This window comes from Microcaecilia unicolor, chromosome 4 (assembly GCF_901765095.1).
Source record: "Microcaecilia unicolor chromosome 4, aMicUni1.1, whole genome shotgun sequence".
Taxonomy (NCBI): Eukaryota; Metazoa; Chordata; class Amphibia; order Gymnophiona; family Siphonopidae; genus Microcaecilia; species Microcaecilia unicolor.
The window spans coordinates 205600811-205614558 of NC_044034.1; the positions used below are offsets into that span (position 1 = coordinate 205600811).

Consider the following 13748-nt stretch of genomic DNA (forward strand, 5'->3'; position numbering starts at 1 on the left):
CGGTAAAAGACAGAAAGACAACTAGAGTTCTGAGTGAAATCTCATGGCACTTTTGCTCTGGACTAAACAAAAGCATACTTGAAATGGATAATGTAAAAGTTGTAAAAGGCTTAGCAAAAACCTCTGCCTCCTTACCTGAGTACTAGCACTAGGTCTCAAAGCAGTGGTTCCTCCACTTGCATCCTGCACTTCGATGCGACTTGAAAGCACCCCAAAACACTGAGACACCTCCTGGTAACAAATCTTCCTATTAAGAGGGACAAGAGAGAAGAAACCAGCAGTCAGGAGAGCTTGCAGATTATAGATGGTCCAAAGCTCATCATAGAATAGCATAAAGATTCTGGTTACAATGCCAGTTCCCTAGTACTCTCACGTTGATATGTCTGGCAGCACCTGCTCACCTGGGAGACTCATACAATGGGACAGTGCGAATGTGCAGTTTCTGGATCTCATCAATAGTGCCAATGGTCAGAGTGCTATTGTTAGCCAACGCCAGGCTATTAAAAATAGGAAAGCATCAGTGAGAAACAGCAGGAACAAGGAACCATGCAACAGAGAAATATCAGAGTCAAAAAGGTGAAATTAGATCTTACCTGCTAATTTTCTTTCCTCTAGACCCTCCAGACCGGTCAAGATGCGTGGGTTATGTACTCCTACCAGCAAAGGGAGACTGAGAAAACACTGGGCTTTGGATACTGTATGTATAACCTGTGCAGCACCCTCACTAACCAGTATACCACTAACGAAGCAGAGAAAACAAAACAACAACTATACAGAACCCTGTATGTGGTCACTGCAAAACCAAAAGATTTGTGCTTTCACAGGCGAGCCACAAACAAAGCCACACCTGTATCAGACCCATACCAGAAACAAAACCTGATACCAAGAGTCTGAAACTATTTGAACAACAATCATCAGCTGCCGAGAGATATCAAATAAACTCAAAGAACACCTCCTGGCCTAACGTATTTACAGGGCGGGCCCTTGACTGGTCTGGAGGGTCTAGAGCAGTGATGGGCAACCTTTTGAGCTTGGTGTGTCAAAATTCGCCAAAAAACCGAGCATAACTCGGGTGGTGTGTCACTTCGAGAAAAAAAACCATAATTTCGCGATATTTATAGTTTAAATAACAAAAATGTATAATTGTAATATAAAACTGTATTTAATAAACCAAAAACTAATTATTTAACTTACCTACTTAGTGACTTCTTTGTTCATCTGTCAGTTGGTTTCTTTTGTTGGTCTTGATATTATTTAACTTGTGTGGGGTGCCATGAACTAAGATAAGTGAGGGGGAGGGGGAATTCTTTAACTAATCTGCCTATTAGTGACTTTTTTGTTGCTGAATTTCATTGGCTAAATCTTCAATTGAAGGTTGGTATTTTGTACACTTCAAGCCCAAGCAAGCGCTACTAACTTCATCTGTCAATCTGTTTCTTTTGTTGGTTTTGATATTATTTAACGCTGAGAATAAGGTTTCACAAAAGTACGTAGAGGGAAAAATTGTGAGTAAAGCCATTGCTATATTTTTCAGGGTGCTAAAAGTGTCTGGTAATCGGATCCAGGCACTCCAAATTTCCTGGTAACTCAGATATTCTCTTAATAATTGCATCTTTATTCTGCATATCGTGAAATAGAACTGGTGCACATCTTAGGAGAGTTTCTTTAATAAATTCTCCCTCACTGAGTGCTTTTCCATGCTGAGCTATGGAGTGAGCAATGCTCAAACTTGCAGATGTTAAATTTGTAGAACCTTTTACAAATTTAAGGATGGACTTAGATTGGCTCTTATAAAAGTGTAGCTGCCTGGAAATGTATTCTTTCTGTTCATCCTCACTTTTTTTCAAGAGCTGGGAATGATTAGTTTCAAAATGTCTATTTATATTCCACGTTCTGCTTACTACAGTTTCAGTACATAGAACGCAAAATGATTTGCCATTTTTTTCTATAATGCCATACATCTCGGTCCATGTCTCTTGAAAGGGTCGGCTACTGCTACTACCACTTCCTTTACTTAACCTTGGTTTTTTATTTTTTGAGTTCTCCATCAGGGGGGCAGAGACAGAAGATAGAATTATAGATAGCCTGTTAGCCCTAACTAGCCTAACTGACCACCTTATGTAAATTAAGATGGCTGCCGCTATTTCTAATGGCGGGAAACGGCACCCATAGCACATGCCCTCGCCTCTCCCAGCCTCCCCCTCACCTATCTCAGTAATGGTGGTCAATTACAAATCCACGACACCCCAGAACAGTAGATTGGATGATGGTTGCTGGTAATGGTGATCACAGGGCCCTCAGAGATGCGTCCCCCACGGCATTCCGCTGCTCTCTGCTCCGCCGGCCGGAAGTGAGGAGCCAGGGCAGAGGGAGCAGCAGGGAGGGAGCCAATAGGAGCGCACACGGCACACCCCCAGCGGGTAAACATGCACCGGGTGATTTCGCCGGGGGGGGGGGGGGGGGGGGGGGGGGGTCGCGCTGCACCGGGGGGGAGGGGGGGCGCATCGGCGATCCGCCCCGGGTGTCAGCAAGGAACTCCGCTGCTTCTCTGTATGCGGCCACATGCGGCCGCGTGTCACTGAAAATGGCTACGCGTGTCAGTACTGACACGCGTGTCATAGGTTCGCCATCAGGGGTCTAGAGGAAAGAAAATTAGCAGGTAAGATCTAATTTCACCTTCCTCAGCGACCCTCCAGACCGGTTAAGATGCGTGGGACGTACCAAAGCAGTAATTATCTATGGGCGGGACCCGCGAAGGCCAGAGGTCAAAACAGCTGAACCAAAACTCGCCTCTTCCTTTGCATGAACATCAATCCTATAATGTTTAACAAATGAATGCAAAGAAGACCAAACAGCTGCCCAACAAATATCTAATAGAGGGATCATACTATTTTCCGCCCAGAAGGCCGCCTCTCCCCTAGTGGAATGAGCTGAAAAGACCTTAGGTACCTCACGACCCTTCAATAAATAAGCAGATGCAATCGCCTCCTTCAACCACCGGGCTATAGTTGCCTTGGAAGCAGCTGCCCCCTTTTTAGGACCCCCATGAAGAACGAACAAACGATCTGAGGATCTGAACTCCCGAGTTCTAGACAGAACACCACAAAACTCGCCGCACATCCAACTTTGCAAGACAACGCTGCTCTGAATCTCCCGCCAAATTCCCCAAAACTGGCAAAGAAATGATCTGATTCACATGAAAATCGGAAACCACCTTGGGCAAAAAGGAAGGCACTGGCCGCAAAGAAACCTTCTCCTTGGAAAAAGACAAAAAAGGCGCTCTACAAGACAAAGCATGAAGTTCCGAAACCCTCTGTGCTGACGTAATGGCCACCAAAAACACCGCCTTCAAGGAAAGATCCTTGCAAGAAGCCGAAAACCAAAGGTTCAAACGGAGGCTGGACCAAAGCATCCAAAACAAGATTCAAATCCCACGGAGGAACCAACCGACAGCGAGGAGGCCAAAGCAATTTAACGCCCTTCAAAAAATGGACATCAGGTGCAGAAGCTAAAGACTTACCCTGAACCTTTCCACGAAAACATGACAAGGCCGCCACTTCTACCTTCAAAGCTGACAAGGCCAGACCCCTGTCCAAACCATCCTGCAAAAATTCTAAAACCTCAGAAACCGAAGAATGAAAGGGTATAAAAGTCCGATCTTGACACCGTTGCTCAAACAGCCTCCAGACCCGAACGTACGCCAGAGAAGCGGATTATTTGCGGGAGCTTAACATTGTAGCAATAACTCTAGAAGAAAACCCTTTCTTCTTCAACTTGTGCCTCTCAAGAGCCAAGCCATAAGCAAGAACTGAGATGGGTCTGGCATAACGATCGGACCTTGACACAACAATACTGTCTCTGTCAACGGGATAGGCTCCGCTACCGCCAAATGCACCAGATCTCCGTACCACGTGGTCAATTCTGAGATATCAAAATCACCCGCCCCGAGTGACGTTCGATGCGCTGGACTACTCGTCCGACTAACGGCCATGGTGGAAAAACATACAGCACCCCCTGAGGCCAGGGCAGCAGAACAGCGTCGAGTCTCTCCGCCCGAGGATCCCTTCTGCGACTGAAAAACCGCTGGACTTGCGCATTACCATGAGATCCATCACTGGTAGACCCCATACTGATACAATGCGATTGAAAACCGACCGATGCAGAGCCCATTCCCCGGGATCTAGAGTATGCCCGCTCAGATAATCTGCATCCACGTTGCCCACCCCGGCTACATGCGCCGCCGAAAGAGCCTGAAGATGATTTCTGCCCATTGAAACAACTGTACCGCCTCCTCTGCGATGGCCCAGCTCTTTGTGCCGCCTTGCTGGTTGACATAAGCTACGGCCGTGGCGTTGTCGCAGAGCACTCTGACTGCCTTGCCGAGAAGCAGACTCTGGAAGAACTGAAGAGCCAAGCGAATGGCCCGAGTCTCCAACCGGTTGATGGACCACAGTGCTTCTTCCCGAGACTACCGGCCTTGAGCTACCTGACCGAGACAATGAGCTCCACAGCCTGTCAGACTGGCGTCTGTGACGAGAACTACCCACTGTGGAGATTCCAAAGGCATTCCATTTTCCAGGTTGCAGGTGTGGAGCCACCAGCAGAGGCTGAGACGAGGGATTGCAGCCAGCGGCAAACGCATCTCCACCTCCTGCGACTGAGGAGCCCACCAACTGAGAAGAGCTGACTGCAACTGTCACATGTGCGCCCTGGCCCAGGGAACTACCTCCATGGTCGCCGCCATCATCCCCAGTATTTGAAGGTAAGCACGCGCCGTCGGCAATGTCCCCGCCAGAAACTGACGAATCTGATCCTGCAACTTGAGAATCCGAAGGGACGGCAAAATCACCCGACCCTTTCTTGTATCGAAGAGGACCCCCAGATACTCCAGAGACTGTGACGTGAGAAGATGACTTGCTGAGATTCACTACCCAACCAAGGGACTCCAGAAAATGTACCACTCGAGCCATAGCCACTTCGCTCTCCGCCCTGGACTTGGCCCGAATCAGCCAATCGTCTAGATACAGGATGAACCAAAATACCCTGTCTCTGCAATGCCACTTGTACCACTACCATGACCTTGGAAAAGGTGCGGGGAACTGTTGCAAGACCGAAGGGCAGGGCACAAAACTGAAAATGTTTCCCTAAAACTGCAAAGCGAAGAAAACACTGATGCGATGCATAAATGGGAATGTGTAGATAAACCTCTGTCAAATCCAGGGAAGTTAGAAACTCCCCACTCCGAACAGCGACAATGACCGACCACGTCTCCATGCGAAAGGAGGGAACCTTTAGTGCCGCATTGACCCTTTTTAGATCTAAAATAGGTCAAAAGGAACCCTCCTTTTTTGGCACCACAAAATAGATCGAGTAACAACCTGAGCGTTGCTGACGGGGAGGAACAGAAACAACTGCTCCCAGATTGAGGAGACAAAGCAAAGTGTCTCGCACTGCCGCCCTTCTTGATCCGCGAACAAGGAAACTCCAGAAAAACTTTGGGAGGTGAACTTTCGAACTCCAGCGCATACCCGTCTCGAACCACCTCGAGAACCCACTGATCTGATGTGGGCCCAGCTCTGGTAAAACTGACTCAGCTGAGCCCCTACACGCACCAGAGGCTGGGCCTGCACATCTTCATTGGGGATTGTGTCCCGAAGACAGACCTCCCAAGAAAATGTAACGCCCTCCACGACGACCTCCTCGAAAGGACTGGGTGCGCTGGAAAAAAACAACCTCTAGAAGCCCCACAAGACCTACCCGGTCTATACCGTCGGGCTTCCCTAAACCGCCCGCGTAAGGACGTACCTCTGGACTCCGCTTTGGGACGAAATTCCGGAAGACGAGGAACTTTAGCATCACTAAGACCTCGGACCAATTTGTCCAAATCCTCCCCAAAGAGCATAGAGCCCTTAAAAGGAAGAGAACACAATTTAGCCTCAGAAGCCGCATCTGTGACCCAACCTCGCAACCATAGGGCCCTATGCACTCCAACTATCATAGCCATATTCTTGGCTGACGCCCGCAACAAATCATAAAGTGCATCCGACAGAAAGGATGAACCCATCTCCAATTTAGCTAACTCCTGGACCCCAGAAGTTCCGACATCCACTGAATCATCAAGAAGCTTCTCGGCCCAGCGAAAATAAGCTCGAGCTACCAAACCCCCACAAACCGAACCTGCAGGGCTAGAGCCGACAAATCAAAACTACGCTCGAGAAAAGATTCCAACCTCCTATCCTGGGGATCACGAAGTGCGGTCCTGCCATCTACAGGGATAGCCGTGGCCTTAGTAACCGCCGTCACCAATGCATCTACTGTGGGAGCCTTAAAGGACTCTCTATCCTCCTGTGGAAGAGGATAAAGCCTCGCCATTGCCATAGAGACCTTACATGGTGAATCCGGCGAAATCCACTCTTGAGAAATCATATCCCGGAGATCCTTGTTCATGGAAAAGGACCGTGCTTTATGCTGAATGCCCTTAACCAAAGGATCCACCTGCCTAGCCTCCCCCATGGGAGTCTCTGCCTGTTCAAACTTAAGGGTGGACGTCACCTGATCTATGAGCTCCGCAAGCTCATTCCTATGAAAAATTCTAACTACTGAGGGATCCTCACCAGGAACCAAGCAGTCTGGTTCCTGAGAACCCTCAAAACCCTCTGATTCACCAAAATCACTGCGAGGCCCGTCAGAACCCATAGGAGAGTAACAACCCTTGTCTTCTGTCCAGTCTAAACGTGGTCTTTTAGCCAGCATGGGACTAGCCCCTTCCTCAATTTGGGGAGGGGGGGAGGATCCCGATTCCCAGGCTTGATAAAGCATCAACACAAAATCCTGTTCCCTCAATAGGCACCTTCTGAGCCAAAAAGGGGAAACAGGCCCAAAAACAACCAGTTCTGCTGACCGAACCAGATTCAAAATGGCGGCCGTTCCCGCCGAAACTGAAGCTGCTGCTGCCGCCCCTGCCTCGAGCCCGAAGCTAAAGGGGCCGCAGACACCGCCGGAACTTCCGCCAACTCGGGGGGGAGCAGAGGACAGCTGTTTAGGCTCCCCGTAGAAGCTACACTGACCATCTGGCGTTCTACCGCCCGCCCGCCCCCCCCCCCCCCCCGCCCCGCCCCGCCGGGAGCACGCGCGGCAACAGAGGAGCTTTCCGGAGATAATCGGACTGAAGGGAAAAACAAACGCTGATCTGAAAAGGTGCCAATCTGCCCCCCACTAACAATAATAATCGCACTGCTCTCCCGTCTAGGCAAAGGAACTTGAACTCCTCATTCGTTCCGAATAAAATAATTATTCTTTTTAAAGAAACAGAGCACAAATCTGGCAGCTGCTGATTGTAAGGCACCCAAGGCTCCAGTACTGAGAAAGCAGCCGAGGCACAAAGCTGCCACTGACAGAGAGAGAGCAGCACAGGGGGAAGGACCAGACTAGCAGGTGTGTGTAACTTCCTAGGGGGAATACACGGCCCCAGCGGACCCAAGCCCCCGAAGAACTTTTTTTTTTAATTTTTAACACACGTACAGGGCACTGAAAGAACAGAGAATTCCAAATTTAAATCATTTCTTATTCGCAAAACTACCTCACCAGACTATTGAAGACTGCACAGGCTGTCCTTCTACCTCTGCTGAGACTGAGAAAATACTGGTTAGTGAGGGTGCTGCACAGGTTCTATATACAGTATCCAAAGCTCAGTGTTTTCTCAGTCTCCCTCTGCTGGTAGGAGTACATAACCCACGCGTCTTGACCGGTCTGGAGGGTCGCTGAGGAAAAAGGAAAGGAAGGAAGGATGGATGAAGGTGAGCTCTCTTTCCTGTTCACTAAGGTGAGAAGGAGGGCTGCTGATCTGTCGCAGGTTATTATCAATTTTTTTCATTTTGGCTAAAGTACTGCCTCATAAGAGGGAAACAAACATATTAAAGAGTATTTTGCTCACCTGTCAGGGTATCCATCTGAGTTAAGAGGGCACATATAGTTCACCTCCTTCAGATTGACATTTGAGAAGACCAGTTTGTGGTTACTGCTATAGATAACTGTGGGTCGATCCGAGCAGGCAAAGACATTAGTGGTGGACAGAGACCGAAAGGTCCTAAGGACAGTGGGCTGTGTGCCAAGTGTTACCTTTTTCCGATCACTTAGAATCCCTGAAGTAAAAGAGATGAGTATGAAACAGAATCATCATTGAGAACATGCTAAATTTCACCAGTTTCACCCCTTTCCTGTCTGTTCAAAACAGTATCAGCCTCATTCTTGCCCTTTCCCTCACCTGAGTCTACATTCAGTCCAAAGTAGAAGAGGGCTCCATCTCCCAGAGCACAGAGCAGGTAATGGCTGCTCTCAAATGTGGTCATCAGAATGGAGCGGGGGATAATCTCTGAGAAAGAAACACACAAAGGAAAGGGAACAGAAAAAGAAAAGGTCTCATTGTCAGTCAGTCCTGAAATACTTACAAAAACAAAGTGTAGGTTGGCTCTTACCTCCTCCCAGCATCTCCCTGTGTAACAACTCAAAAGATGGTAGCTTCAGGATTCGCGCAGAGATATCAGTCCAGAGGCCAATAGCACAGAGAGGGGACATCCCATTACTCTCCCCTAGAGGTGTGATATCCAGGCAGGCCACTTCGTGCTCCATTTCTGTGCAGCTGAGGAGGCATACCAGACAGATTATCAGAAAATTCTTAGACCACGACACATCAACAATAAAAGTGGGCTAAAATAGCACATTGCTATTGATTTTTCGTACATCTCAGTTTTAATCATCCTCTCTAGGTGCATTACAAATGTAACTAAGGAGAAAATCATTTTAATAAGACTGCATCTATTTAATCTTATCAAATAAACATTCTAATATTTTTTAAAAAGTGTGCGCACTACCCAACAGGAACCTGTAAGACAAAGAACCATTAAACTAAAAAGGCAAAGGAAATGGAAATAGATTCCACCCCATAATGATGTAACCAAAAGAGAAGGGAAGAACAAACATAATACATCTTCAAGCTGCAGACTGATGGACAGAAGATCAAACGCCCCGCGCTGTTCCAAGTAGTGCTCTAAAAATAGCGCTGGAACAGCACAGGGCTTTACTGCACCTATGATCAGAGATAATTGCATGCAAATTTAAGCACACAATTCTCTCTGAATTGTGCTCAGGCACAATCCTCCCGCACTTGTCTGACAGGTGTGGGCTGTCAAAAGCCCAGACCTGTCAAACACAGGGGCTGGAGGTCCATGGGACCACCAGACCCCAACTACCCCCGCCCCAAGCCAAGAAAAACAGGGAACAGGGGCTGGAGGTCTGCTGGACCTCCAGTCCCTCTGACACCCCCCCCCCCCCCCGACAAGTTCATTGGGGGGGGGGGGGGGGGGGAGGGGGGCTGGAGATCCGGGGGAGTTTCTCCCTTACATGGTGTGAAGCCCTGCCCAACACATTCCAGGATGCACTTGGCACGGTGCTGCCATTTTCAAGGCGGCACCGATGGAAGAGGAAGGAGGCCACCTCCCTCCTCCAACTGAAGGTAGGGGGGGTGGGGAAGGGCCGCTAGACCACCAGGTTGGGGTGGGGGGGGGGGGGGGGAATTGACCCGCTGCCCACTGGGACACCAGGTACATCTGAGCCCCCCCCCCCCCCCCCGGGGGGGGGGGCTGCTAGCATGCAAATGCATGCTGGACAGGGCTCACCATTCCTCCCCAATGGTCTGCAAAACCTAACGCCAGCTCCAAGCTTTGGTGTGCTGGTCGCTGATCATTGGGGATGAATGTATTTGCATGCTACTTGCGCTAAGAGCCCCGTTTTGCATGCATTTGCGTGCTAGTTGCATTCAGAGCCTGTGAGCACATTGTTTCATGCACTCGGGGGCTCTGATCATGGGGCAGTAGCAAACACAGGTGCTAGTATGGCGCTAATAGCCTCTAGCGCCTGCGTTTGCTTCTGATCATCGGTCCATGATAGCTTGGAGAAACAGATAATATATACATCACCTGATCTGTCTCAGCTCCTGGGGATGGATTTCCAGGTAGTAGAGAGCCCTTCCCACAGCCACCACCACCTGGTTACTGTTGCAAGAGGCCACACTGATGTTTTTGCCACTGGGTTCCTTCCACTCACTAACCAGAGACTTGGGCTCCTGACTAACCAGTCGAACAGACGCAGATGTAATCTAGAGACAGTGGAGAAGAGAGGTGTTTTGTAATGCTTTCAGGTTAAGAAGCCAAAGGCCTACACTAGCCACTGAAGAGACAGATGTGCCAAGCTCCCTGCCTCTCCCTCACCAGCAGCAAGACATGCTGTGTTTCATCTACTTTTGCTTCAGGTTCAATGATCCCCTTCTGATGGTAAAAATCAAAACTAAGACAAGAAAGTATCTGTGTTTCAATGAATCACTAAGTGAACAGAAACTGAAACAACAACAAAGTTAAATACATCATTCTGCAAATTTTAATGCTTAAATACTTATTTTAGTTTTCCACATATTCAAAATAAGGAAATAATGAATATGGCAAGTGCTAAAGTTTGAATACCCTACCCACTAGCACCCCAATTTAAATTTTACTATTTCAACAAAGCCATACACTCTATATACAACGTCTGCTTCCAGCTAACAAAAATCTATACACCCCCCTCCCACCCACCCTCCTACAGATAAAATTAATCCATTACACAATTTGCATAAATTACTAGATTGAACTGGACAGAGGAATGCACTCAAATGTCACTACATCATCTAACAACAGGTGCCCATCCTCTGGTATTGTACAGCTGTAAGTTTAGATATACAATAAATATTGCACAGACAGTTCACACCATCAACCCAAAAGGGAGGTTAATTTGTTTATCGCCAGGGTCACTTGTGGCTATGCAGCAATGTTATCATATGACTCTCTTCAAAAAAGAATAAGAGAAGCCATATTGGGTCAGACCACTGGTCCATCTAGCCCACTATACTGCTTCCAACAACGGCCAATCCAGGTCATAAATACCTGGCAAAAACCCAATTAATAGCAAAATTTCATGCTGCCAATCCCGGGGAAAGCAGTGGCTTCCCCCATATCCATCTCAGTAACAGACTATGGATGTTTCCTCCAGGAAATTGTCAAACCTTTTTCAAACGCAGATACACTAACCACTGTCAACACATCCTCCGGCAGTGAGCTCCAGACCTTAACTATTCTTTGAGTGAAAAAAAATATTTTCTCCCATTTATTTTAAAAGTATCTCCATATAATCTCATTGAGTGTCTCCATTTCTTTGAACTTTCTGAAAAAGTGAAAAATCAATTCACTTTTACCCATGTTTCAACACTCAGAATTTTATAGACCTCAATCATACCCTCCCACCTTCAGCGTCTTTTCCAAGCTGAAGAGCCCTAACTTCTTTAGCCTTTCCTCATGGGAGAAGTTCCACCCCTTTAACATTTTGGTTGCTCGTCTTTGAACCTTTTCTGATTCCGCTATATCCTTTTTGAGATACGGCAACTAGAATTGAATGCAATACTCATGGGGAGGTCTACAAAGACACCTAGATCTTTTTCTTGAATGTCAACTCCTAAGCTGGACCCTAGCATTAGGTTAATTATGAATAGGATTATTCTTCCCAATGTGCATCACTTTACATTTGTCCATATTAAATTTTATCTGTCATTTGGATGCCCAGTCTTTCCTAAGGTCGTCCTGTAATTTTTCACAAACTGCATGTGTTTTGACAACTTTGAATAGTTGTCATCTGCAAATTTAACCAGCTCACTCGTTGTTCCAATTTCCAGATCTTTTATAAATACGTTAAATAGCACCAGTCCTAGTACAGATCCCTGAGGCACTCCACTATTCACCCGCTTCCACTGAGAAAGCGAAGATACTTACCTTAGCAGATATTCTCTGAGGACAGCAGGCTGATTGTTCTCACATGTGGGTCGCCGTCTGTGGCGGCCCAGGAATCGGATATTTTGCAAGCAAAATAACAAAAGGTTTTTGCCAGAGTTCTAGTGCGCGAATCGAGCGCACTGCGCATGCGCGGACAACTTCCCACCCATCGCATGAGCGTGTACCCCAGTTCAACCAAAAAGCAAACAAATAAACTAACAACTCCAAAAGGGAGGTGGACAGGTTTGTGAGAACAATCAGCCTGCTGTCCTCGGAGAATACCTGCTACAGTTAAGTATCTTCGCTTTTTCCGAGGACAAGCAGGCTGCTTGTTCTCACATGTGGGGTATCCCTAGCACCCAGACTCACTCAAAACAATGAACATTGATCAATTGGGCCTCGCAACGGCGAGGACATAACATAGATTGACCTGAAACCATAAACAACTAACTGGGAAGTGTAATGAAAAATAAATAAATAAATAAATAAATAAATTAAAAACAACAACAGAGTGCGGCCTGGAACAGAACAAAAATGGGTCTAGGGGGGTGGAGTTGGATCCTAAACCCCAAACAGATTTTGCAGCACCGACTACCCAAACCAACTGTCGCGTCAGGTGTCCTGCTGAAGGCAGTAGTGAGATGTGAATGTGGGGACTGATGACTACGTTGTAGCCTTGCAAATCTTCTCAATGGAGGCTAAGTGAACCACTGACACAGCCATGGCTCTAACATTATGAGCCGTGACATGGCCCTCTAAAGACAGCCCAGCTTGGGCATAAGTGAAGGAAACGCAATCTGCTAGCCAATTGGAGATTGTGCGTTTTCCAATGGCGACTCCCCTCCTGTTGGGGTCGAAACAACTGGGCGGACTGTCTGAATGGCTTTGTCCGCTCCACGTAAAAGGCCAATGCTCTCTTACAGTCCAAGGTATGCAAACTGCTTTCGCTAGGGCGGGTATGAGGATGGGGAAAAAATGTTGGCAAGACAATTGACTGGTTCAGCTGGAACTCCGACACCACCTTTGGCAGGAACTTAGGGTGAGTGCGGAGGACTACTCTGTTGTGATGAAACTTAATATAAGGTGCATGCATTACTAAGGCCTGAACCTCATGACCCTACGAGCTGAAGTAACAGCCACCAAGAAAACGACCTTCCAGGTCAAGTACTTCAGATGGCAGGAATTCAGTGGTTCAAAAGGAGCTTTCATCAGCTGGGTGAGAATGATGTTGAGATCCCATGACACTGATGGAGGTTTGATTGGGGGCTTTGACAAAAGCAAACCTCTCATGAAGCGAACTACTAAAGGCTGTCCAGAGATAGGCTTACCCTCTACACGGCGATAAGCACTAATCACACTAAGGTGAACTCTTACGGAGTTGGTCTTGAGACCAGACTCTGATGTGTAGAAGGTATTCAAGCAGGGTCTGTGTAGAACAAGAAAGAGGATCTAGGGCCTTGCTGTCACATCAGACAGCAAACCTCCTCCATTTAAAAGAGATTCTTCGTGGAATCTTTTCTGGAAGCAAGCAAGACTCAGGAGACACCCTCAGAAAGACCCAAGGAGGCGAATTCTAAGTTCTCAACATCCAGGCCATGAGAGCCAGAGACTGGAGGTTGGGATGTAGAAGCGACCCTTCGTTCTGGGTGATGAGGGTTGGAGAACATTCCAATCGCCACAGTTCCTCGGAGGACAGAAGAAGAAGAAGAGGGAACCAAATCTGACGCGGCCAGAAGGGTGCAATCAAGATCATGGATCCGCAGTCTTGCTTGAGTTTCAGCAAGGTCTTCCCTACTAGAGGTATGGGAGGATACGCAGTGTCTCTCTCAGTCCGTTCCTGCACTCTCCTCAATTCCTGATTCCCGACAGGAAAGTGAATGATACATACCTGTAGCA

At 47.6% G+C, this 13748-nt stretch overlaps 1 protein-coding gene across 2 annotated transcripts in view; it reads right to left on the bottom strand.

The window, feature by feature from the left end:
- DDB1 (damage specific DNA binding protein 1) overlaps positions 1–13748 on the bottom strand; it is a 276368-nt gene that overhangs the window by 51632 nt on the left and 210988 nt on the right. For both annotated transcript variants that reach the window (XM_030201144.1, XM_030201145.1), the window contains 6 exons: positions 9975–10153; positions 8475–8638; positions 8264–8371; positions 7934–8141; positions 402–497; positions 136–247 (listed from right to left, as the gene is read on the bottom strand). In XM_030201144.1, the coding sequence (XP_030057004.1) occupies positions 136–247; positions 402–497; positions 7934–8141; positions 8264–8371; positions 8475–8638; positions 9975–10153 (867 nt within the window). The remainder of the gene's footprint in view (positions 1–135; positions 248–401; positions 498–7933; positions 8142–8263; positions 8372–8474; positions 8639–9974; positions 10154–13748) is intronic.